This window comes from Mauremys reevesii, linkage group 2, assembly GCF_016161935.1.
Source record: "Mauremys reevesii isolate NIE-2019 linkage group 2, ASM1616193v1, whole genome shotgun sequence".
Lineage (NCBI taxonomy): Eukaryota > Metazoa > Chordata > Testudines > Geoemydidae > Mauremys > Mauremys reevesii.
This window is the reverse complement of record NC_052624.1, coordinates 277,289,035-277,316,716: the sequence shown is the minus strand read 5'-3', so window position 1 is coordinate 277,316,716 and position 27,682 is coordinate 277,289,035. Positions and strand designations below refer to the sequence as shown.

The 27,682-nt window shown below is 45.0% G+C and overlaps 1 protein-coding gene across 11 annotated transcripts in view; it reads left to right on the top strand.

The window, feature by feature from the left end:
- The window catches only part of TRAPPC9 (trafficking protein particle complex subunit 9), an 825,958-nt gene that overhangs the window by 138,285 nt on the left and 659,991 nt on the right, over window positions 1-27,682 (top strand). For all 11 annotated transcript variants that reach the window (XM_039525295.1, XM_039525292.1, XM_039525294.1 and 8 more), the window contains 2 exons: window positions 3,189-3,352; window positions 22,475-22,627. In XM_039525295.1, coding sequence (XP_039381229.1) covers window positions 3,189-3,352; window positions 22,475-22,627 — 317 coding nt within the window. The remainder of the gene's footprint in view (window positions 1-3,188; window positions 3,353-22,474; window positions 22,628-27,682) is intronic.

Genomic DNA, 27,682 nt, shown 5'->3' with positions numbered 1-27,682 from the left:
ACTCAAGGCTATCCTCCTGGAAGCTGCCCTCAGACCTGTATCAGAGCTGATCCGATTTGGTGCTAAGAACTTCTGCGTCAGTACGAAGTGCTCTGCTGGCAATGTTCTCCATCTCCAATGCTGCAGAAGCAGCACAAAAAGCAGTGCACCGAGAGAAGGTGCTCACCAGTGCAAAAGAGACAAGTGAGGAGAGTGAGCGAGACCTGTACTGGGCTGCCCGTCTACCCCTGGGCCCATGTTAGCACAGTCGATTCCACCAAGGGAGTTGAGTGTGGTGCAGGATCCTCTGCTGACACCAGAGAGCTACCTCAGTACCAGTGTACTGATGGTGCTGTCGACCCCATAGATATATCAGTCAGCTAGGGACCTTCTCTCTCTTCTGGTCCCTCTAGCCCCACTGGGGACTCTACCAGCTCCAGCATCCAGAAGCAGGAGGGAACAGGGTGCATCAGGTGCCTTACTGGCACAGGGTCCTCTGGCACCATCCAGTGGCAAGCCTCTCCTGATCCCGTTGTCCCACTTCATAACACCACAGGTTCCTGGAGTCCCAGCACCATGTGGAAGTGGGTACTGCTCCACCGTGGTCACCCAGAGAGGAATCCTTTTTGGAGTCCAAAGGGGAGTCTTCTGTACCAATGAAAGCCCACCATTGATACCATTCTATGCCCCATTGTGCTTCACTGCTGGTCTTCTGGCGGGTGTCTGGTCAGCGGGTCACTGGCCGGTACAGTGACCATATTGGAATCCCTGGTGTTTTTCCCCCAGCACAGAGGCCTGAATTCCAGCACTTGTGCTCTGTGGCCTCTTGAAGATGGGCTGCCACTCCTTCCTGCTTGGCACCTGATTCAGACTCTGGCACCGACCTTGGTACCAAAGTCCAGGAGATGCCTCCAGTGGACATAGTTGAGGGAGAGGAAAGAGCCCCTGCCCTGGTGCAAGTCACCTTCTTGTTCTCCCCAGATGACATTGTTGCAGGTCCTAGCAGCCTACTTTCCCAGGACAGTTTCAGGGCCCACCAAGACCTTCTGAAGTGGGTCACTTCGAACTTGGGCTTGGAGCTCAAAGAGACATCACCCAGCCTTCCTGTTATCCTGGCTGCAGCAGCTCTATCCAGAGTAGCCCTGCCCATCAGTGAGGTGGTGATGGGACCTGTCAAGGCCCTATGGCAGATTCCTTCTTCTCTGGCCCCCACGTCAAAGAGGGCAGAGAAAGTATTATGTGCCAGCAAACAGGATCGACCATCTGTACTCTCACTGTCCCCTGGACCTCCTGGGTGTCTGGCTAACAAAAGGGACAGGCAGAGACAGTCGAGTGCTACCCCAAAACAGAAGGACTCTGAGAAATTAGACCTTTTCAGCAGAAAGTATTCCATAGGTAGCCTCCAGCTGTGTATCGCCAATCAGCAGGCTCTGCTAGGGACACACGATTTTAAGCTATGGGACTCCCTGACAAAGTTCAAGAGGCAATGAAGGAGTTTCCCTGATTCAAGAGGCAATGCAGGAGTTTCCCTGATTCAAGAGGCAATGCAGGAGTTTCCGGTCCTCCTAGAGGAGGGTAAGAATATGGCTAAGACCTCTCTCCAGGTGGTTTTGGATGCTGCTGACTTGATGGCCTGGACAGTGGCCTCTGTGGTCACCATGAGGTGCTGTTCCTGGCTCCAATCCTCTGGCTTTCCCCAAGAGGTCCAACAATCAATCCAGGATCTCCCATTTGAAGGTTCCTCTTTTTTTCTCGGAGCAGATGAGCATGAGACTTCACGGACTGAAGGACTCAAGGGCTACACTATGATCCCTAGACCAGTATGGTCCGTCTGCCTCTAGAAAACACTTCAGACCCCAGCAGCCTCCTTGGTTCTCGGGACCTCCAAGTCAGGAGCCCTACGAAAGAAAGCGCTGAGGTTATAAATGGCATCAACCATTCCCATCTACCTCAGCCCAAGCAGGTCTTCTGAAGGTATGCCCAAAAGCGCTATACCAGTCGCCATTTCAGATCTGCCCCCCCTTTCATTTGTGGACTGTCTGTTGCTATTCAGCCTGGCTTAGTCATCTATAACATCTGACCAATGGGTCCTGAACATAGTGACAGTTGGATATATCCTTCAGTTTTTATCCATCCCTTCTTCCCATCTCGCATCCCTCTTCAGGGACCCTTCTCATGAGGCGCTCCTTTCCCAGAAGGAGCAATCCCTCCTTCGTATGGGAGCTTTGGAGGAAGTTGTTCAGTCCTTGAGCGGGAAAGGGTTTTACTCCCAATATTTCTTAATCCCAAAGGCAAAAGGCAGGCTCTAGCCCATTCTGCACCTGCGTTGCCTCAACAGATGTCTCAAGAAACTGAGATTTAGCATGGTCTCCCTGGCCTCCATCTTCCCCCTGCTGGACCCAGGTGGCTGGTATGCTGCCCTTGACTTAAGAGTGGTTCTCAACCTTTCCAGACTACTGTACCCCTTTTAGGAGTCTGATTTGTCTTGTGTAACCCCCACATTTCACCTAGCTTAAAACTTAACTTCACCTACTTGCTTACAAAATCAGATCTAAAAATACAAAAGTGTCAGAGCATACTATTACTGAAAATTTGCTTACTTTTTCGTTTTTTCTATATATACTTCTACCCTGATATAACATGACCCGATATAACATGAATTTAGATATAACGCGGTAAAGCAGCACTCCGGGAGCAGGGCTGCGCACTCCGGTGGATCAAAGCAAGTTCAATATAATGCGGTTTCATCTATAACCTGGTAAGATTTTTTTGGCTCCCGAGGACAGTGTTATATCAGGGTAGAGGTGTAATTCTAAAATAAAACAATTGGAATATAAATATTGTACTTACATTTCGGTGTACAGTATATAGAGCAGTATAAAGAAGTCATTTGTCGATATGAAATTTTCATATGTACTGACTTTGCTTTCAAAACCGTGATTATGAGCTTTAGTTCTTGCTCCTAATAGTTCCTGAATATAGTAGCCACTAAAAATTAAGCTGGAATTGAAGACCTGGAGAAGGAGTATAAGATGAAGCTAGCTGCAATTATGTGACTCTTTTTTTAAGGGTCAATATTTTGTGAACCATCAAGGACAGGTTGACTGGATTCCCGGATTTCTGTTATGTTTTGTATTGTGGTTAGGTTCTTAAGATGTGATTAATGTTTAACACAGTATTTAATTTGCATATCTATCTTTTGTTTATAGGTCTGCTCACACACTGCAGCCTTCCTCAGGAGATGATATTTCCACCAGTGTATCTGTCCAGCTTTACAATGGAGAGACCCAGCAACTTATCATTAAATTAGAAAATATTGGAACAGAACCTCTGGAGAAGCTAGAGGTCACGGCAAAAACAATCAACTCAAAAGGTATGTATGCTGGTGTATGATTAGAAAAATCCCTCGCTTCAAGAGAAGCATCTACAAAGTAGTTGTGACAGACTGTCTTAGTGGAGTGATGTTTCAGAATTCAAGTAGCCCTCTCCCCTAATAAAGATTGAGGGGATTTATTTAGTTGGACATGAGTGTCCTCTTTGGGAATCAGAAGCTGAAACCTCATCTCTAAAATAATCATTTCTTATTATAATATATAATAGGAGCCAAGATTGATTAGCCATAGATACTACATTGACTATGAAGAAATCAGATAAACGAGATGGTATTTTGTAGAGAAACAGAATATACATAAGCAAGATGGCTTATTAAAGAATAATCTTGTTTTAACCCTAAAGTTTCCGGCCATCTTGTAATGGAGTACATCAACCAAAAGGACTACTTCTCCATGGTCTTACAGGCACTGGAGGATTACTGGGGCTGTTTCACTGACATCAATGCGGGGTGTTCAGGGAAGGTGCATGATGCAGGCATCTTTTGGAGGACTGGACTGTATAGAAAGCTGCATGCTGGGATTTTCTTTCCAGACTAGAAGATTCCCATCGGGGATGAGAAAATTCCCATAGTGATCCTGGGAGACCCCACCTATCCCTTGCTCCTGTGGCTCATGAAGCCTTACACTGGGACCTAGGCAGCAGCAAGGTGCGCTTCAACAGCAGACTCAGCAAGTGTCAAATGACCGTTGAATGTGCCTTTGGTTGATTAAAAGGTCGCTGGCACTGTCTTTTTGGCTGGTTAGACCTCAGTGAGGAAAATATTCCGATGGTCATAGCAGCCTGCTGTACTCTACATAATATTTCCGAAGTGAAGGGGGAAAAGTCCTGGGGTGGACCACTGAGGCTGATCGGCTGGCTGCTGATTTTGGGCAGCCAGATACAAGGGCAATTAGAGGGGCACAGTGGGAGGCTGTTAGAATCAGGGAGGCTTTGAAGGAGCATTTTGACAGTGATTCCCAGTAATGCGTCTTTGTGATGCGTTCGGCCAGACAATGATTTTTTTGCCACCTTGAATTACCCCTGTTGTGCTTGTTTCCTGAGCTTTAATTGTAGTGAGCAAGTATACCTACCTATAGCCAATGTGTTTCAAAGGCCTGATCTACACTACAGTGTTAGGTTGACATAAGATGCCTTGTGTTGAGCTAGCTGAGGAAGTATTGTCACTTAAATTTGGCTCCCAATGATGTAAGTGCCTCTCTATGCCAATTTAGTAAGAACACCTCCTCAAGTGGCATAGAGTCATGGTCAATGTAATTAGGTAGGTGCAGTGTCAGTATAGACACTGCATTGCTTATGTCGACCGTTACTGGCTTTCAGGAGCTGTTCCATAATGCCTCACACTGACAATACAATTGATACACGTGCTTCCGGTGAGGACACGCACCACCAGCATAAGGAGCCAAGCTTGCGCAAACACAAGCGATTTAATAACTATGATGGCTGTATGCCAACATAAGTTAGGTTGATACAATTTTGTAGTGTAGGCATTGCATCAGGGTAGTTAAATATTGGAATATGTTACTAAGGGTGGTTGTCGAATCTTCATCAATGGATGTTTTTCAGAACAGATTAAAGACCTGTCAGGTATAATTGATTCTGTCTGAATGTGGGCACTTGGACTAGATGATCTCTTGAGATCCCTTCCAGCCCTGCATTTCTCTGATTTCTGCCTTGTTGTAACAGGCAATTTTAAAATTGCAGTAACATCCTCCAGTGAGTCCATAGTGTTGGGTGCATCACAGCAGCACACCCTTGTTTTCTTGTTAGGTCCTCCCTGATGTTCAGCACTGAGATTAACTTCTTTTTTTAAATCTTTTAATAGAGGAAAATCCAGACATAATATCAAATGTCACTTAAAAGCTTGAGAATGGCTATGCTGCTGGCGTGCTTAGACCAATGGCTATCATGCTGACCAATATTATTGTCCTGTTCCCTTGTAGTTCTATCTGTCTGTCTCCCCTTGTTCTCATTTTATACTTAAATTGTAAGGTCTTTGGGGTAGGGACTATCTTTTTGTTTTGTGTTTGTACAGTGCCTAGCTCCTTGGAGCTTCTACCTCTTCCCTTGGCCTGTGCCAGGGGAAGTAGAAGGTATTCAAAAGTGAGCTGAGTCTTAGTGCTGGGGCTAAGACAGGTCCACCCTGGGTTACTGATTATATGGTGAGAGCCCTGTAATCCTGCACTGGGTCCAGTTAAATACCTGATATGTGAAAACAAAAACAATGAGGAGTCTGGTGGCACCTTAAAGACTAACACATTTATTTGGGCATAAGCTTTTGTGGGTAAAGAAGTGGGTTTTTTACCTACGAAAGCTTATGCCCAAATAAATTTGTTAGCCTTTAAGGTGCCACCAGATTCCTCGTTGTTTTTGTGGATACAGACTAACACGGCTATCCCTCCGATACTTGATATGTGAGAATAGGAGGAGGGCATATATTGTGTCCTGCTACTTAAGTCCTTCCCGTGTGTTGTTTATTCACCTGCATATCCTGCCAGCACTTCTGTGGGCACATCTACACTTAAAATGCTTCATAAATGCTGCTGTAGTGTTTTAATGATGACTCTCTAACCCAGTGGGCGAGAGCTCTCCTGTCGTCTTAGTTAATCCACTTCCCTGTGAGGCAGTAGCTATGTTGGCGGGAGAAGCTCTCAGTGGCAGCTCCACTAGTGCTCCCACCCCATCTGGACTTGATTTCAGAAGACCACACTCAGTTGCTTCACCTGAACTGAACCTCCCTGCACTTGACAGCATAGTTGCTGCGTGACTGAACTCTGAAGGGCAGGCCTGCTCAGAACAGGCTTGGCAAATCTTGCTAGGTAGGAGAAAGTTAGCCCTGGTGGAAGGCTATTTGGCTAAGCTCAAACACTTCACTAGTTAGGCCTCCGAGCAGAATCTTTCTCCATCCTGGTCTTCTCTGTAGTCTATATTGGATGATCTGCTCCACCTCTTTTAAGGTTCACTTGGCAGCCATCTTGGTCATCTAGTGGAGGTCAAATCCATTATTCTCCCATGAGATGACGGTCATATTTTTCAAGAGTCTGGAAAGAGTCTACCCTCAGGTTCATGACCTGATTCCCCCACGGGACTTAAACCTGGTCCTGTCAATGCCCATTGAGCCATTCACATCTTGTTCCATACTGCTTCTGTCTTGGAAGTTCGCCTTTCTAGTGACGATCACCTTGTCCAGAAGGGTCTCTGAGGATCAAAACCCTGATGTCAGAACCCCCTTATACGGTGGTCTTCAGGGACAAAGTCCAGCTGCGCCCCCATCTGGCCTTCCTACCAAAGGTGGTGTCGCAATTCCACAACAACCAGGACATTTTTCTTCCGGTCTTTTCCGAAACCTCACAAGACTGCCAAGGAGGTCTGATCCATACATTACATGTTAGGCAAGCCCTAGACTTCTCTATTGAGAGAACTAAGCGCTTCCGCAAGTCTGTGCAACTCTTTGTAGCAATAGTGGAAAGAATGAGAGGGCTGCCAGTATCATCCCAAAGAATCTTATCCTGAATAATCACCTGTATCTTGTCTTGCTATGAGTAGGCGAAGGTTCTGCCTCCAGCTATTGTAACCACTCATTCCACAAGAGCTCATAGCTTATCAGCAGCATTCCTTGCACAAGTACCAATCCAGGAAATCTGCAGAGCTGCAACATGGTCGTCAGTTCATACCTTACTGTCCCACTATGCTATCACCCAATAGGCCCATGGCGATGCCAGCTTTGGAAGAGTGGTATTACAGTCAGCACGCCCATAAATTCCGAGCCCACCTCCAAAGGTACTGCTTGGGAGTCACCTAACATGGAATGGACAGGAGCAAGCACCACTGTGTTCTTGCCTCCCCTACAGTATGATTTTGGGAAACTGCATCTGCTAAGAGCTGGACCAACAGTTAAGAGGAGTTTATTGGAGATTTCCCCCAGCAAACCCCAGTCCTCTTGTTGTGTAATCAATGGTTTTAATGTCTTTTTTTAAGAAAGGAAAAACTCTTGTAAGAAGACCAATCAGAACACTCACTAGATGAGATATTAAAAGCCAAATCTGCTTAAGATATTTTAGAAGCAATGAGATTTGGAGCATTATAGTAAATCTTGTATCCAGATTTATTATGGATTAATGGGGTAGATTTCAAACAGGTAGAACAGCACATTTTACAGAATATTCCCCACCCCCTCTGGAAGAAAAAAGGCATGATCACTTCTTTCTCTTATTTACTACTTCCTTTTGATTTTGAGAGGGGAAAAATTAACTTAAGGTAATTGTGAGTACCCTTCAGTCCATAGACTATTGAAACAGATCAGGTTTTGTATATTTGCAGGCTATGTGCTTTCTGAAATTCCCATACCAGAAGGACTTAAAGACTTTCTATTGGGTAGGTTGGTAAGCAGTGTTTTGAGCATCAACCTGTTCAGTGTGCCAACTGTGGAGAGCTGCAGTTAAATCCTTTGTCATACCTTTCCAAAACATTTTCTCAACGTGAGTCCAGATCAGACTGGATCCTTCAGTCTCTTTTCAATTAACAGCACTGAGTAGCCCTCCCCCTTAACGTTGTCACTGCTAGCTAGTCTCTCTGTGGTGATTTGTGGACACAATGTCATAAAGGAGAAAAAGGTTACTTACCAAAATAAGCCCTGATTACTAAGGCCTGGTCTACACTAGGACTTTAAATCGAATTTAGCAGCGTTAATTCGAATTAACCGCTCAACCATCCACACCAGGAAGCCGTTTAATTCGACCTAGAGGGCCCTTTAGTTCGAATTCGGTACTCCACACCGGCGAGGGGAGTAGCGCTAAATTCGACATGGCTATCTCGAATTAGGCTAGGTGTGGATGCAAATCGAACTTAGTAGCTCCGGGAGCGATCCCACAGTGCACCACTCTGTTGATGCTCTGGACAGCAGTCCAAGCTTGGATTCTCTGACCAGCCACACAGGAAACGACCCGGGAAAATTTGAATTCCTTTTTCTGTCTGGCCAGTTTGAATCTCAATTCCTGGTTGGACATCGGGGTGAGCTCAGCAGCACCTGCAACGATGCAGAGCTCTCCAGCAGAGGAGTCCATGCAATCCCAGAATAGAAAGAGGTCCCCAGCATGGACAGACCGTGAAGTCCTGGATCTGATCGCTGTGTGGGGCGATGTGTCTGTGCTTTCGGAGCTGTGCTCCAACAAACGGAATGCAAAGACCTACGAGAAGGTCTCCAAAGCCATGGCACTCAGAGGATACAGCCGGGATACAACGCAGTGCCGCGAGAAAATCAAGGACCTGAGACAAGGCTACCAAAAAGTCTGAGCGGCAAACGGACGCTCCGGAGCCCAGCCCCAGACATGCCGCTTCTACGAGGCACTGCATTCCATTCTAGGTGGGTCTGCCACCACTGCCCCACCAGTGACCGTGGACTCTGAGGATGGCATAGTGTCGACGGGCAGTTCCTCGGTGATGTTCGCCGATGGGGAAGATGAGGAAGGGTTTGTGGAGGGACGGCGCAGGCGACAGCGCTTACAATACCACTTTCCCCGACAGCCAGGATCTCTTCATCACCCTCACATAGATCCCCTACCAACCCTCCCCGGCCGTTAACACGGACTCAGAATCAGGGGAAGGATCAGTCAGTAAGTGTTATAAACATGGAAACATTTATTTCTTAAAAAACAGGAATCTATACTATATAAAAACTAGCTAAAATGTTGTCCGTATAAAACTATATAAAAAGAAGGTCCACACATATAGGGATGGAAGAGAAATCCTCTTGGGACACTTCCACGAAGCTCTCGTAGAGGTGCTCGAAAAGCCTCCGCAGGAGGTTCCTGGGGAGAGGTGCCTTATTTGGTGCTCCGTGGAAGCACACTCTTCCGTGCCAGGCCATCCTCACGTAAAGTGGAATCATCGCCTCCACCAGCATGGCTGCATACGGTCCTGGTCTGTGCAGGGATTCCCGCAGCATCCTCTCTCTCTCTCCGAGTGACCCGCCTCAGGGTAATGTCGTTCGGCGACTGCTGCATCTAAGTAGGGCAATTAGTGTACTGTTACTATTGTGAATGCTTGACTTTTACTTTGCATAGCAAAGACCTTCGTTCAACAGCCACGTGTTGGAGGCCGCAGAGGAAAAGCATACAGTGATCTTTCCCGGGCACAGCCGCGAGGGGCTGGAACAGGGTCAGACTTTATGCTTTCCAGATTGCCTTCTGCGGGAGGGCACAGCTACCCATTAACTGTTAAGCAGCCTATAGTGTAGGGCTTACCAGGCCTGGCTGATAAACGGATTCAGCTGTACCGCCCCGCTTGTCCGATCTCCGGTGCAAGACCGCAGCCACTGAAAGCGTATTCCGAAATCTCAAACTTGTCCTGAGAGCTCGTGAGACTAGGTTCCCTGTATGGTCTTGTTCACAGAAACTGAGTAGACTGTGTTCAGTGTTCGCAAACATGTATCTTTTCAAGGAAATCACTTCCTTTTTCCCATCACACAGCTGCGGCTCTTTCACGAACTGCCCCGCCATCCCCCTCACAGAGGCTGGCGCAGATTAGGCGGCGAAAGAAAAAGACTAGGGACGACATGTTCTCGGAACTGATGGCCTGCTCCAGAGCCGAGGCGGCCGAGCAGAGACAGTGGAGGGAGACCCTATGTCAGCACCAGCGCTCACACATCGAACGGGAGGACAGGTGGCAGCAGGAAGACCAGCAGGCGACTCAAACGCTGCTTGGGCTAATGAGGGAGCAAACGGACACGCTCCGGCGCCTTGTAGATGTTCTGCAGGACCGCAGGCAGGAGGAGAGAGCCCCCCTGCACTGTATCTGCAACCGCAATCCCCTGCCATAAAGTCCTGTCCCCTCCTCACCCAAAATAACAAGAAGGAGGGCCGCTAGGGGCCGTGAAAACTGTCACTGCACCCCAGCAGAGCGCTCATGTACCACACAGCTCTGATGCCATAAATTTTGAGAAGTGCTTCCCTTCCTGGATCACCCAGTCCCAAATCCAAGTTTCATCCCCCCACTGTGTAGTTGAGTATTAAAAGTAGTTTGTTGTTGTTCACTGTTTCCGTCCCGTTTTTTCTTGTCAGAAGACTTTGTGTGAAGGGGGGGGAGGGGTTTTTTAATTGCATAGGACAGCCTCCATTACCAGGGTACAGACTTGGGGGCAGGATCAACAGCAGGACACACACAGACTGCAGTCACTAGGCACCAGGGTCAGTCTGGGAGGTGTATGCTGCCCCGGGTCACTCTGTGAGGTGTATGCTGCCCCAGGGTCCTAGCGCCTGCCATCCACAAATGGCAAGGCAGGCTGCCCTTACCATGCCCTTCCACCCTAGCCACGAGCCTCTCCGATGCCCTGAGCCCCAGCAAGAGCCCTCATCCACGGACACCATACTCACCCTTCCCACACACCCCTCACCCCTTCCTACGCCCCAACCTCCAGCCCAGAGCCTGCATCCAAACTCCGTCCCAAAGACGGCACCCCTCACCCCTTCCTGCAAACCCACCCCCCTTCCTGCACACCCACCCGCAACCGTCCTCCCCCCAGAGACCGCTGTAGGAGCAGGAGCCTGTCATTCCTCTAGTGTAGAAGCGGTCTGTACATCAGTGCACACCGTACCCACCACAGTCTGCGTCCATGTTTCAACCCTAGAACAGGAATTCATAATTAAAGAAAACTTTGTTAATAATCAGTGTTCCATTAACTTTATTTTAAAACGTGTGTTGGAAGGGGGGAAACCTGGAGAATGGGATATGTAACCGCAGATCGAAGTCAACAGTCACTGAAACAGGCTCAGGTTCAGCTTCTCTGTAAATCAAGTGGACAGTCATAGGTTACCCTGCTCTCCGAGGAACCTAGCTTTCAAAGCCTCCCGGATGCACAGCGCTTCCCGCTGGGATCTTCTATCGGCACGGCTGTCTGGCTGAGCGTAATCAGCAGCCAGGCGATTTGCCTCAACCTCCCATCCCGCCATAAAGGTCTCCCCCTTGCTCTCACAGAGATTGTGGAGCACACAGCAAGCTGCAATAACAACGGGGATATTTTTTTCGCTGAGGTCCGAGCGAGTGAGTAAGCTCCGCCATCTCCCCTTGAGACGTCCGAAAGCACACTCCACCACCATTCTGCACTTGCTCAGCCGGTAGTTGAAGAGTTCCTTCTCACTGTCCAAGGCGCCTGTATAGGGCTTCATGAGCCAGGGCATTAGCGGGTAGGCTGGGTCCCCGAGGATCACTGTAGGCATCTGCACATCCCCAACCGTTATTTTGTGGTCCGGGAAGAAACTACCTGCCTGGAGGCGTCTAAACAGACCAGAGTTCCTGAACACACGCGTGTCATGAACCTTGCCCGGCCACCCGACGTAGATGTTGGTAAAACGTCCCCTATGGTCCACCAAAGCTTGCAGCACCATAGAAAAGTAGCCCTTTCGGTTAATGTACTGGCTGGCCTGGTGGGCTGGTCCCAGGATAGGGATGTGAGTCCCATCTATAGCCCCACCGCAGTTTGGGAATCCCATCGTGGCGAAGCCATCTCTGACGACCTCGACGTTTCCTAGAGTCACTACCTTTGAGAGCAGTTGCTCAACGATTGCGTGGGCTACTTGAATCACAGCAAGCCCTACGGTAGATTTGCCCACACCAAAGTGGTTCGCTACTGACCGGTAGCTGTCTGGCGTTGCAAGTTTCCAGAGGGCTATGGCCACTCGCTTCTGCACAGTCAGGGCTGCTCGCATCCGAGTGTCCTGGCGCTTCAGGGCAGGGGACAGCAAGTCACAGAGTTCAAGGAAAGTGCCCTTACGCATCCTGAAGTTTCGCAGGCACTGTGATTCATCCCAGACCTGCAGCACTATGCGGTCCCACCAGTCCGTGTTTGTTTCCCGGGCCCAGAATCGCCATTCCACACCATGAACTTGACCCATTGCCACCATGATCTCCACTGCGCGGCGTACCCTGCTTTGTGAGAGGTCTGCGCCACTCTCCTCACCGCGCTGACGGAGCCTCCTCGCCCGATTTCTCAGCAGCTGACTGTGGAAGAGGTGGACGATAAGGTGCGAGGAGTTGACAACGGCCATAAGTGCAGCGATGATCGCAGCGGGCTTCATGCTTGCAGTGCTGTGGCGTCCGCGCTGTAACCGACCAGAGAAGGGCGCGAACAGATTTCCCGCCGGCGCTTTCAGGGAGGGAGGGCGTGATTGACGGTTCAATGACGACAGTTACCCAAAACCACCCTCGACACATTTTTTCCCCCAGCAGGCATTGGAGGCTCTACCCAGCATTCCAATGGGCAGCGGGGACTGCGGGAACTGTGGGATAGCTTCCCACAGTGCAACGCTTCCAAAGTCGATGCTGGCCCCGTTACTGTGGACTCACAAAGTCGAATTAGTGTCCTTAGTGTGGATACACAAATTCGACTTCATAAGGTCGATTCCACAAATTCGAGTTAAGTAGATTCGAAATAGTCTTGTTGTGTAGACGTACCCTAAATATTTTGGCTCTGTAGATAAATACCAGTCCTCGCTTCCACTTTGGAAACTTAAGGGGGGATGCACCCGAAGATAGAGTAATGGAGGAACTGTTAGGGATTGGAGACTTTTTATGCCCTTGGTTCTAGAATACTGGGACAGACATGTACATGCTCCCTTAATGTCAGCTTTGAAATTGGTTGTAGCACAGTTTACCAGTGTATAGGTCTTAGCACAGCTCTTCAGAGATGACATATTTGGAGCACAAATGTTAAAATGTGAAATTAATTTTTGCATTTTTTAATGAAACATTGTTTGACTTAATTTATTTGCACATCAGAAAAATCTAGCTAGGAAGTTATTATTCGGGGTGCAATGGTTGTGGTGAGAGTTTTACTATATATGCTCTTTAGTCTTTAAGGGTATTTCTACACAGCATTATTTAGTGAAGCTGCACAGCTGGGTTGACAAACTTGGAGGTAGAGGGGCTCCCATTAATGTAAAAATAGCTGCATAGGCAGTGCTATGAAGTTGAATCTCAGGCTTGAGCTTGGGCTCTGAAGCCCACCTCCCTTCCTAAATTTTCAGATGGAAATCATTTTTAACCAGATATCTTCAATGAAGCTATTGATTCTCTAACCTTGTAAGGTATGTAGCATTTCTCAGACTGATTCTTAACAATGCTAGTTTTTAATTTTTGCATTAATTTTAAATGTAACTTGTAAATTTAAATTCTTGTTCATAGATGAGCATAATTTTGGTTCTTGACAACTTTTAGAATAAACTTAAGATAAGGGAGGGAAATGCAATATAAACTGTAATTACTGAATAATGGAAGGGTTTCACTTGCCAATTTTTCCCTGTAAACCTGGATTTGCAGAGTTAAATATTGTCCGTTTGAAATCATGAGGCTTTTAAACTTAAACATAAGCTCAGAAATTGTCTGTGGAGCTGTTGTAGTTGGTTCCGCCTTTTTTGTGATTTGTTTTTGTATTGGACGGCTGTCCTCAGGTGGCTGAACCCAGGAATCATCACAGATCCAGTAATCACCCCAAATACACACAGAAATCTGTGATCTATTGCCAGGCACTTTGATACCACAGAATATGTGCTGAGGAGAAAGTCCAGGATATACACCTTAAAACACTTAAAATAGTCTTCACCAAACAATGACACTCCACCACCAGTGAAATAGGTCACATCTTGTAACAGGCCACCTAAATATCCTGAGAGAACCTGCTTCAATACAGAAATAAAACCCTTTAATAAACACACTGCTAGTGGTCACCTACCACCCCCATACTAGAATCCATATCAACCTTACCTCTCAGTCCTCATCCTCAAAGGAAATCTGCACAACACTTTAAAAAAACAAGCCTGGGAGCTTAATTTAATAACTTTTCTAGATATTAATGCTCATGGACTGAATAGAGATTCTGGATTTATGGGTTATTACAAAAATCTATAGCCCTCTTAACACCTCATCTCATCCTTTTTTCCCCTTTCCCCCTATGACTGGAGAGGTATTAATGGGACACTTCACCTTGAATGCAGCAAAGAATAGTTAATACATATGTCAAGGAACTATTCAAGGTGCAGTATCAGAGAGGTAGCCGTGTTAGTCTGGTTCTGTAAAAGCAGCAAAGAATCCTGTGGCACCTTATAGACTAACAGACGCTTTGCAGCATGAGCTTTCGTGGGTGAATGCCCACTTCGTCGGATGCAAGGCATTCACCCACGAAAGCTCATGCTGCAAAACGTCTGTTAGTCTATAAGGTGCCACAGGATTCTTTGCTGCTTTTACAGAACTAGACTAACACGGATACCTCTCTGATACTTGACCTTGAATAGTTCCTTGACATATGTATTAACTACTTATGCTTAACAATCTGTTCCACCTTGTATTTAGCTGAGCCACTCTTGAGTACATTTCCCAGACCTGAGGAAGAGCTCTGTGTAAGCTTGAAAGGTTGTCTCTCGCCAACAGAAGTTGGTCCAATATTACCTCACCCACCTTGCTTGTCTAATATGAAAAGCTGTCTTACACTGTAGCCATTATCAAGCAAACACGTTTAGGGGTGAAAAATTAAAACAGTCATTCTTATTATAGTCTCATCCCTAGATGTAATACATTTCACATTGGAATTAGATTTCTTCAAACAAACCATCTGCTTCTAAAACGCACACAAGATAATTCCTGTCAATTATATTCTACAGTAGCTATGAGATGTCAGCCTTAATAAATTGACAGTGAAATACAAGAAGATGCAAATTAATTTTCAGCTGAGAACAAGTATAAAACAGAATATTGTCAGGGTAGCTGTCCCACTCTTTCAGAACAGAGATTGGAACTCTCTGGCTGTTGTAACTGCACACTTGTTCCCTCAGGTTCATGAGGAGCCATTGCCTTGACCCCACTTCTGTTTCTTGGGACTACTGTCAAAAGAGTACTTGGAACCCTCTGTCTTTTTCTTCTTGTTAGATAAGTACTTAATATTAGTAGTGGGTTCATTTTACTATTGTAGTTGAAGTTTCATGGTGATGTTAGTCCTGTCCCACTATGTGGTCTAGCCACACACACAAGCAAAATCTGAGCTAAGACTCTGAATAAATGAGGAGTAAGGACGGTGTGTGGATTTGTACTCGCAGTCTACTCAGTGCTACAGTTGCTAGGTAAGTAGCCTTTCTTCTTCGAGTGGTGGTCCCTATATGTATTGCAAACTCTGGTGCACCTGCATGCAATGTGCTGGAGCCAGAAGATTTTTTTTTGTAGCTAACCTGCGTGTGTGACGTGTTTTTTGCCTCATGTCTCAGGCAAGGTTATATTAGGTTATGTGGATCAATGCGTCTTCAGTTCCCTCTTACCGCTGTATGGTCAGAGTCAGAATCCCTGTTCCTTCATGATCATAGTTTGACTGCAAGAGCATTTTCATCCATTTGTATATAGTTTTTCTTCGTTGTTTTTATTCTTCAGTTAGCTGTAAATAGTTGTTAGGCTAGTGTACTTAGTTAATCTTCGTTGGACAAGAGACAGTGCTTCCGCACCCTCGTGGAAGAGGGCTGCCTGGTAGACGATGGGTACATACTCCCATTGCCTCACCACGTGTGTGGTCATGCGCTGCAACTCTTGGCTACAATCCAACGGCTTCCCATGGGAGGTCAAGACCACTATACAGGACCTCCCCTTCGACAAGGAGATGTGCTTCTCCGCCAAAGCAGATGAGTCCCTGATGGACTTGAGGGAGGCACTCTGGTTCCTTGGGATCTACATCCCATCACAAACAGCAGTGACATCCCTTCCATCCCTGGCAGTATGCATGATATTCACCCTACTATCACTGGCAACAAGAATTCCCGCAGAAGCGGCACCACCCACAGTGCCCCAGGCTGTGTCCTGCCATGAACATCTCCTGCCATGAACATCTCCCCACCAACAGCCCAAGGCTCACTTTTGACTCACAAGTCAAGTGCTGTGAACCCTCCCTGTCACCACCTCTGGTCCCCGAGGTCATCTTTTGGGGTCGTCTGGTCCTATTTGCCCACAATTGTGGCAAGATTGCCATGGATGGTTGTGTGCACCACAGATACTCTGTTGAATGCCTTGTCTTCTGCACACACAGCCCCCCTCAGACGCTTGCCGGGGGTCCTTCCCATCACTGCCTCTTGCAAGAAGTGGCTGCCCTTGTAGCGATGGGCATCATGGAGCTGGTACCCAGCTCCTTCTTGGGCAGAAGATTTTACTCCCCATACTTTCTCATCCTGAAAAAGTGCAGAGGGTGCCACTCTATACTCAATCTCTGCCTCCTCAACACTTTTTTCAGGAAATCCAAGTTCCATATGGTGATGCTGGCATCTGTCATTCCCTCCCTTCGCTAGGGAGCCTGGTTCGCAGCTTCGACATGAGACGCATACTTTCACATTAACATTCACCCAGGCTACTGAAAATTTCTCTACTTCTGTGTGGGCCACAACCACTACCAATTCACAGTTCTCCCCGTTGGCATTGCGATGGCCCCATGGGTCCTCACAAAAGTCTTTGCTGTCATGGCAGCACAGATGCGTTGTCTCGATTACTCAGTATACCCCTGCCTAGATGACTGGCTTCTAGTTGTGCATGGCAACACACACACTGCTCCTTTGACACTTCAACAGATTAAATTATATTTGAGCCCATAGAGAGAGCACAACCTTCAGAATTCGCCTTGCCCCATTCCACCAGGTGTGATCTGCCTTGACAGCAGACAGATGGCGTTAGAAATCATCACCCATGGCTGCCCCTTTTCGTTCCAATCTTTACTCCCTACGCACCCTTCTCCATTCCTCTTCAGGGGACCCTTTTTACAAGAGACTTTCATAAACAGAAATGAACTCATTGCTTCATGTATGAGGCATGCAGTAGGTTTCTCAGGAGTATGGGGAAGATGCTTCTGCTCCTATTATTTCCTCATTTAGGAGAAGAAAGTGGGTCTTTGTCCTGTCTAGACCTGAAGAAACTCAACAAATACATATGCTGTTTCAGGTTCAAGATGGTAATGCTGGTTTCCTCATTCCATCACTCTAAAATCAAGACTCGTTCATGGCCTTCCACATAGCTATCCACTTGGCAAACAGGAGGTACCTAAGATTCCCAACAGAGCCCAACCACTATCAGAATATAGTTCTGCCTTTTGGACTCTCCACAGCTTCCAGAGCATTTACGAAATATCTAGCAGTGGCAGTGCATTTAAGAAAAGAGGGAATTCATGTCTGCTTGTACAACTGGTTTTCTGTAGTCCCTGTACTGTGCAAAGCAATGTTAAATGTATGATGAACTGACCCCTTGTGAGGAATCATTTACAGCAGTGGTCTCCAACCTTTTTTTATGCCTAAGATCACTTTTTGAATCTAAGGGCAGCCCAGGATCTGCCCCGCTCACTCCATCCCCCCTCTCTCCATTGCTCGCTCTCCCCCCCCACTCACTTTCACCAGGTACAGGGTTGGGGTTTGAGAGGGAGTAGGGGCTCTGGACTGGGGCTGAGGGGTTCGCAGTTTGGGAGGGGGCTCTGGGCTGAGCCTGGGGCAGTGTTTTGGGGTGCAGGAGAGGGTGAGGGATGCAAGCTCTAGGAGGGGGCTCTGGGCTGGGGCAGAGTATTGGGGTGCAGGAGGGAGGTACAGGATGCTGGCTCTGGGAGGGGGATCAGGGCTGGGGTGCAGGAGGGGGGTTGAGATGTTGGCTCTGGGAGGGGGCTCAGACTGGGCTTCGGGTGCAAGAGGGGGTTGAGGTGCAGCCTCCCAGCAGGCAGCACTTACCTCTGATGGCTTCTGGTTGGCAGCAGGTGCAGTGAGGCTAAGGCAGGCTTCCTTGCTACCCTGGCCCCACACCGCTCCTGGAAGGGGCCAACGCGCACCTGCACCCCCTGGGGGGATGACACGTGGCTCCGTTGCTGCCCCTGTCTGCAAGCACCACCCCCACAGCTCTCCTGGCCAATGGGAGCTACGGGGGACGGTGCTTGCAGGCAGAAGAAGCGCACAGAGGGAGATCCCTGCCTGGCCGCGGGGCCTCACTGGCCGCTTCCAGGAGCAGCGTGGGACCGGGGTAGGCAAGGAGCCTGCCTTAGCGGCAGCCACGCTATGCTGCCAAAGATTGCGATCGACTCTAGGATCGACCAGTAAACTGCAATTGACCAGTTGGTGACCACTGATTTACAGTGTACAGTTGCTATAGTATGTGCTATTATGAATAAGTAACCTTTTCCTTAAGATGCTCCCAGTCAAATTATCACTATTTGTTTTATGTAGTTATATGCTTTTTTGTGGTGCTCATCACTGTAGTTTCTGAGCATCTTGTAAACATTAATGAATATATGGATGGGGAACTGAGGCACTGAAAGATTAACGGTATGTCTGCATGAAGACTTAGTGCATGGCAAGCCAGGGTGTGATGTATAGTACACTAGCCTGCTGTTTCCATGTATCAGAGGGGTTAGTGTTAGTCTGGATCTGTAAAAAGCGACAGAGTCCTATGGCACCTTATAGACTAACAGATGTATTGGAGTGAATACCCATTTTGTCGGACGAAAGCTTATATTCCAATACATAAGTTTCCATGTGGACCCTGCTACCAAACAATAGTGCAGTTTAATGTATATTGCTTGCTATTTGAAATGGCAGTGTCAAAAATGCACCATAAACTTTGTGCATTGTGGCCAGATCCACATGGAGGTTTGCTGCGTGGCAGGCTAGTGTCTGTTTTCTACTGCAATACATTCACACCCTGTCTTGCTGCACACTGTTTCATTATAGATAAACCCTAAATAGTTTGGCCAAGGTCACACAAGGAGTCAGTGGCAGAATTAGGAGTTGAGCTGAGATCCGCGTTGCAGTTCAATTTCTGAATATTACATCAGAAGAGAGAAAGTTAATCATTAGATGTCACCATCTGCATATTACTATAGCATTTTTAATACTTAACATTTTCTTCAGCAATTATTAGTGTATAAATGTTTTCTTGTTATATTTAGCTAGTTATATAATATCACTACTTGATTTTATAACAGGTACTTAATATCCTAGAATATCAGGGTTGGAAGGGACCTCAGGAGGTCATCTAGTCCAATCCCCTGCTCAAAGTAGGACCAATCTCCAAATAAATCATCTGAGCCAGGGCTTTGTCAAGCCTGACCTTAAAAACCTCTAAGGAAGGAGATTCTGCTACTTCCTTAGGTAACCCATTCCAGTGCTTTATCACCTTCCTAGTGAAAAAGTTTTTCCTAATATCCAACCTAAACCTCCCCCACTGCAACTTGAGACCATTGCTCCTTGTTTTGTCATCTGGTACCACTGAGAACAGTCTAGATCTGTACTCTTTGGAACGCGCTTTCAGGTAGTTGAAAGCAGCAATCAAATCCCCCCTCATTCTTCTCTTCTGCAGACTAAATAATCCCAGTTCCCTCACCCTCTCCTCATAAATCATGTGCTCCAGCCTCCTAATCATTTTTGTTGCCCTCCGCTGGACACTTTCCAATTTTTCCACATCCTTCTTGTAGTGTGGGGTCCAAAACTGGACACACTACTCCAGATGAGGCCTCACCAATGCCAAATAGAGGGGAATGATCACGTCCTTCGATCTGCTGGCAATGCTCCTACTTATACAGCCCAAAATGCCATTAGCCTTCTTGGCAACAAGGGCACACTGACTCATATCCAGCTTCTCATCCACTGTAACCCCTAGGTCCTTTTCTTCTGTCCTAAGTGCAGGACTCTGCACTTGTCCTTGTTGAACCTCATCAGATTTCTTTTGGCCCAATCCTCTACTTTGTTTAGGTCCCTGTGTATCCTATCCCTACCCTCCAGCATATCTACCACTCCTCCCAGTTTAGTGTCATCTGCAAACTTGCTGAGGGTGCAATCCACGCCATCCTCCAGATCATTAATGAAGATATTGAACAAAACCGGCCCCTGGGCCAATCCTTGGGGCACTCCGCTTGATACCGGCTGCCAACCAGACATGGAACTATTGATCACTACCCGTTGAGCCTGACGACCTAGCCAGCTTTCTATCCACCTTATAGTCCATTCATCCAACCCATACTACTTTAACTTGCTGTACATCCTTTATTGGAGTATTCAGTAAGCAGGTTGGGGATCTCTGGGAAGCTGGTATTTTGTTATAAGATGAATCTGTTTAATTATTTCCTCCCCAAACTGTCTAATTCCTGGACACAACCGCCATATGTGTATGTTCTTTCCCCACAACCCCTCAAACAAGGTGCCTCCCCAGGAGCAAAACTGTGGTGGATCTTCACTGGAGTCAAAGGCCATCTATACAGTAATGGATAAAATTTTTCTTTGAGTTACATAAATTGAACATGTACATTGTCTTTCCCGTATGGAAACCCATTCATCCAGATCAATTTCTTTGTGTCAGGATTTATACTGAAGTAAGCGCTAGTGTGTATAACTTAAGTCGCTCAGGGATGTGAAAAGGTAACCCCCCCTGAGTGATGTAAGTTACACCGACCTAAGTGCTGGTGTGGATAGCGCTATGTCGGTGGGAGAAGCTCTCCTGCTGACATAGTTATCGCTACTTGGGGAGGTGGAGTAATTATGCCAGCTGGAGAGCTCTCTTCGGTCTGCACAGAGCATCTGCACTACAGCAGCACCGCTACATCGGTACCCTTTGTTTTTGATGTTTCCATATGAATTTTAATAGCACATCCTGCCATGTTTTTTAATGTAATGTCAAGGATACCAATAGGGATGAACTGAAATAAAAATCACTGTAGTATTTTGGTGAACTTCAGAGCTCACTTAGCATAGCACATAATTGGCATAATATGTCATATTTAGTTCCTCTGCTGTGTAGTTTGCCAACTGAATTGTACTTTGTTTACTTTAGAAATCCATTTGCTTGATATTGTTTAATGCTAATTATCCAAACTTGAACATAATTAATTGCTAGTGAGATTGTAAAATAAATTCATATAAATTATCTCAATACCACATTTATAGTAAACATAATGAAATATATTCATTTTTTTCCTATAATTTTCTGTCAGTTTAATGCTTATGAAAGAGGAACTAATAGTGCTTAGAGCTGTGCATGGTGTTTGCCAGTGCTATGCACAATCCCCCACAAATATCTTCCAGTGTAAATTAATCCTGACTTGCAGTGTCCCTAATACTCTAGTCCTGAAGTACTCTAAATTGGCGATTCTCAACCAGGGGTCCGGGACCCTTGGGGGGTGGACTGCGAGCAGGTTTCAGGAGATCTACCAAAATAAACCAGAGAGCAGGGCCAGTGTTAGACTCACTGTGGTCCAGGGCAGAAACCTGAATCCTGAGCCCCTACACCCTGGGCTGAAGCCAGCCCTGAGCAACTTAGCTTCGCGCAGCCCCCTGCAATGTGGTGCTCTGGGCAATTACTCTGCATGCTACCCACTAGCCCTGACTTTAATCTATTGAAAAACAGTTGTTGTGGCATGGGTGAGCTGTGGAATTTTTATAGTATGGTTGGGGGGAGGGGAGTGTGCAGAAGGAAAAAGGTTGAGAACCCCTGCTCTAAATATTGGTCAGCTACAGCAAGTGGCATGAACCTCTTTTTATTTTGATTTCTAGTTATGGGGCAGAACCTCCAGTTAAAACAAACAAAAACTCAACCAGCCAACCAAAACCCAACAAAAAGACCCCTCCCTTCACCCCCAAACTGCAGACACTTTGAAATAGTGACTGATTTAGCTTTGGAATTGGTTTTATCATACTTTTGTGATAAGATGAGGTGATGCGTGTGTCCTATTTCTTTGTTGGGGCGACTATGTGATTCAGTACTGTATGAAGATTACTTTAGTTCACTTTTAGGCTGCACTTCAGAGAGAGATCATCACATTTTATGCTGCTTGTAATTTGATGTCAATCATCCAACTATTTTTATTGCTGTTCTTTTCAATAAGGTTTATATTTTGGTTTCCTGGGTAAACATGTTTTTCTTTCACACAGTGTCATCAGCCCTGCTCAGTCCTGTCAACATTAATTTTTCATGCTTTCATACCAAATATTTTCACACATTTAAACAGAAAATGAAAAGAAATAAACTATACATGGTATATAACATATATGGTACTAGTTTGTTTTAAATTTAAAACTTACTGCTCTTATTGTGCGTATGCTTATATATAATGTATACATTTTTAATATAGAAAAGCTGTATGGTGAGTTCCTGAGTTGGAAGCTAGAAGACACACTCTCTCAGTTTCCCCTAAAACCTGGGAAGATTGCAACATTTAATGTAAACATTAAAGTGAAGCTCGACTTCTCCTGTCAAGAAAACCTTCTGCAAGACCTCAGTGATGGTAAGTTACAAATAGGCTTGGCATAATGTGATTTTTATTTTTTATAAATTTGATAGTTTATTTTAAGCATTATTTTAGATTATTTTAAATTTTCACAGTTGTGGAAAATTATAGGAGGGATCAGACACTATGGGGGTCAGACAATCATTTAATGATAGTAGACCTCGAGATTCAAGAAGTTACAACTTTATAACTGTTAAAACACAAACTGTCTACATTACCTGTCAAAATATACAAAGTAAATATCCTTGAATTATCTAAGGTCTGAAGCAGTATTTTTCTTTCTTTGCATATATGTAAATTTCATTTATTATAGATGGACATCTTTTTTTTTATTGGTTTGTGTGTGTGCAGTGAAATTGACCTTTACTGATGAAAATCTAATTCTTCCAAGCCTAGTTACAAACTTCCCTTCTGCTTGGAGTAAAGTGTTTTATTTTGGCAAACATTTCTGCATCACCTCCATATGATGATCTTTGTTTGAAAACCAGAAGGTGGAACTGATATCTGTTTTCAAATTTGTATCATGCAGCCTTTAGGGATACATCTTCAGCATGATATGTGAGATTTAACATGGAGCCCCTGTGGCTTCTGACAAGAGTAGCATGGCCAAAACTCTTCTCATCATGCTCAGGATTTACCCTTATGTCATAAAACCATAGAAATGTAGGACTGGAAGGGATCTCCATAGGTCACCTCATCCAGTCCTCTGTATGGAGGCAGGACTAAGTATTATCTAGACCATCCCTGACAGATGTTTGTCTAACTTGTTCTTAAAAACTCCAGTGACTGTGATTCCACCACCTGGGCAATTTGTTCCAGTGCTTAACTACCCTTACAGTTAAGAAGTTGTTTTCCTGATGTCCAACCTAAATCTCCTTTGCTAGAATTTAAACCCATTACTACTTGTCCTGTCCTCAGTGGTTAAGGAGAACATTTATCACTTTCCTCATTATAGCGACCTTTTAGGTACTTGCATACTGTTATCATGTTCCCCTTCAGTCTTCTCTTCTCCAGACTAAACAAACCCAATTTTTCCTCATAGGTCATGCTTTCTAGAGTTTTAATCATTTTTGACAGATTTCAGAGTAGCAGCCGTGTAAGTCTGTATCCGCAAAAAGAACAGGAGTACTTAGTCTTTAAGGTGCCACAAGTACTCCTGTTCTTTAATCATTTTTGTTGCTCTAATTTGGACTGATGCCAATTTGTCCACATCTTTTTTGAAGCATGGTGCCCAGAACTGGACACAATTCTCCAGTTGAGGCTTTATCAGTGCTGAGTAGAGTCTTGCTTACAACATTTCTGCTAGTACATCCCAAAGTGTTTGCTTTTTTCGCAACAGTATTTATTACATTGTTGATGCATATTTAGTTTGTGATCCATTATAATCCCAGATCCTTTTCTGCTGTACTCCATCCTAGGCAGTCATTTCCCATTTTGTATTTGTGCAATTGATTATTTCTTTCTAAGGGTAGTACTTTGCACTTGTTCTTACTTTGCATTTGTCACTTTAATGTGTGCACACCTCTGTGCATAGTATTTCGACACTCCATTCTAATGTACAAAGTATGAGAACAAGGACTTTCTTTAGTGTTGTCCAAAAGGCCCAGTAAGCATCATATTAGGTAAACTGTGCTTCAGCCAGTCATGTAATGAAAGGCTCTTTTAAGCAGTGTTTATAGTCCTTACACCAGTTCTTTCTGACTCTCTGGTGCTGCTGGGCAGGGCTTGACAATAACTTTATCTCCCCCAACCCTTCCATCAACAGTTATGTGGGTTATAAAACTGTTTTAATTGGACAGTTTAATCCCTTCTCTTTTTTCTATTGTGGGGAGGCAGCATGGCTTAGTGAGTAGAGCACTGGCCTGGGAATCAGGACCCCAGGCTTCTGTTCCTGGCTTTGCCACTGACCTGCTGGGTGATGACTTTGGGCAAGTAATTTCTCCTCCCTGTATATCAATTAAACCATCTTTAAAATGAGGCTAATGTAGGTAAGTGTAGTGTAAAGCTCTTTGAGATCTACTGACAGAAGGTGCTATATAAGAACTTGGTAGTATTATTTATCAAGTCAAATTATGATGGTTTCTATTACATTTTTTGTAACTTGCCATGGGACCTACCAGGCAGTTGGTTATATCAACAGAGCACAAGGCCAAGCACTTATGATTCTATTTCACAAGGGAACTTTAGGTAATCTTTCAAAACACTAACTTTAAAATTCCTCTGATTTTTCTTTTACAAAACTTCCCAGAATAATCTATTCTGGGATGAGAATGCAGCATACAAAACTTTTGGTACTGGCATCCAATAGAGACAGGATAATGGATTTGGATGGATTATTGATCTGAACTATATGGCGCTATTATACTCGCCTGTACAAGTGAAACCTTAGAACAGCATTTTTACCTTGTTAATTTGGTGAAACAGTAGTGCTTGTTAGGAGATTAAGGATTAATTGAAGCCCTGGAGTAAGCAGTCACAACTCCTTCTCTTCTGTTATGAAAGAGGATGGTGATAGATTCAATATTTTTATAGAACTTTGATATCTTTGGATGATAGGCACTATTTGCATTCAGAGTATTATTAGCTGAACTACCAGTTTAACATGAACTAGGTAGAGCAACACTTCCAGATGCTACTATAATTTTAGTGTAGCTTTTAAAACTAATAGTGACAAGTAGTTAACATTTTTAATGAGCATGTGAGACACTGGAGTAGGAAAAGTAATGCATTATAGAGAGTTGGAAAAGTTAGTTGGCTTTTATTAGTTCAGTAGCTACAATAAATGCATTCTTTCCTCCTTCTAAATTAATATTAATGATCCAAGGATTTCTATCTTTTAAACAAAGAAAAGTCAATTCCTTAGCAGTGTCTTCAACTGTTCTTTCATTTACTGCTGAAGCTGCTTCTGTTCACACTGTTTGTTTGTAATAGGGAGAACACAAAAAGGAGAAATTATAGACTATGCTTATGTTGCAATAATCCATTAATAAATTTAATTTATTACAAGATTGTTTTTTTAAAACATCAGTCCAAATTGCTGCTGTTTTCCTTTTTTGTGTGTGTTGGTGATAAACATCCTGCTAGAGAAGCTCTTTAGATAATGCTGTTATGGATTGTATGATTTTTCTTCAGAGGAAGACTGCAGTGATTACTTGTTAGACAATTCAATATTTACTAAACATATACTAGAATGAATTTTTCTAAACAGTTTTTAACAGTACCTCATCAAACTATTGAATCATTGCTCATTGTAGCTACCTAAATCTCTCACCATGAGCTCCAGTGTGGACATGCACAGAATAGATCAGAGAATTCAGCTCCTATTTGCATGTGTTCAAAATAGATCTTTTCAAGAAATAGATCTTGTCAAACAAACCTGATTTCAATTTTTTTGATGGAATTACAGTTTTGGTTGATAAAGGTACCTGTACAGATCATTAAAAAGTAGCATTACATAATATTATTAGTGTGTTTATTAAATGGATTAAGAACTGGCTAGTTGACAGGTCTCAAAAATAGTTGTCAATGGGGAGTAGTCATTGAATAGAGGTGGTGTTAGGGGGTTTTGTAGGGTTCAATACCATGCCCAGTGCTATTGAACGTTTTCATTAGTGATCTGGAGGTAAATATAAAATCACTGCTAATAACGTTTGTGGATGATACAATGGTAAATCATGAGGACAGGGCAATAGTGATCTAGATACTTGGTAAACTGGGTCCATTCAAATAAAATGTTTTAATACAGCCAAATTCAGAGTTGTGCATCTAGAATCAAGGAACAGGTCATACCTATAGAATGGAAGAATGTATTCTGGAAAGCAGTGGCTCTGAAAAGGATTTAGGGGTCATGGTGGACAAGCAAATTAACATGAGCTCGCAGTGTGAAGCTGTAGCAAAAAAAGCTAACATGATCTGTGACTGTATAAACAGGGGAGTAGTGAGCAGTAGTGAGGGATTTATTCTAGCATGGACAACATTGCAATTGAAAAATCTTGACTCTGTCGTAGAAGTGGGGTCCAAAAGTTTTTGTTCTGTCCTGATGAGGACTGCCATAAAGTTCCTGGAAAGCACTTAGGAAGAAACTCTTCAGTTCTGAGGAGATACATTTTTCTTGCCTCCTTTTTGACATGGACATCAAGGGTATGTCCACGTGGGGATAAAAGCCATGCAGCATGGCCTCCACCCTCGCAGGATCCAAGAGCTTGGGCTGCAGCCTGAGCCTGAATATCTACCTAGCAGTTTTTTTAGCCCCAGAGCTCGAGTCAACTGACCTGGGCCAACCAGAGGTGTTTTAATCCCCAAGAGATATTTGTCTGAAAACTGATGCCTTCTGTGCTATAGTGCTATCTGGTGGACTCTTGCTTCATCCTGCTTATTTCCCATACTACTTGTGTTGGTATACAGGTATCAGAGAGAGTTTGTAGAATGTCCTGTAGTTTTTCTTCTTGCCTCTTTAATGCAGTTGTGGTTTCTAGTCCCATCTCCAGAATTAGGCCCCTTCCCCTTGTTTTCATTACTGTAGCCTAGATGTCCATTAGCTGGATTTTTGTCATCATCCCCCATAAGATCTAGTTTAAAGCTCTCCTTATTGGGTTAGCCAGACGATGTCCAAAGATGGTCTTCCCAGTATTTGGTAGATGGAGCCCATCCCATCCCACCAATCCTCTTTCCTGGAGCATCAGCCAAAGCCCTCTCACTGACTCCACTTGCATAGCCAGCATTTACTTCCAGGATTCAACAGTTCCTGCCTCAGCCTTTTCCTTCAACAGAGAGGATGGATGATTTGTTGGTCATTTTGTTTCCAGGCCCTTAGTCCCAAGGCCTGAGCAAATTTTAGGCAAATGAAGGAAGCCTGGGCCAATCTGCTTCATTTCAGAACTTCTGGTGGTGGCTGTCTGGACAGTGGTCTGTGTCTGTAATCCAAATTTGACTGTTGTCCATTTACATGTGATTTGCAGTCCTTCCCTGTGAACCACTAGCTTCAGTTTCTTGCTGTCAATTAAATTAGACTCCCTTTTTGTCATCACATTGCGTTGGTACAAGGGAGTTGTA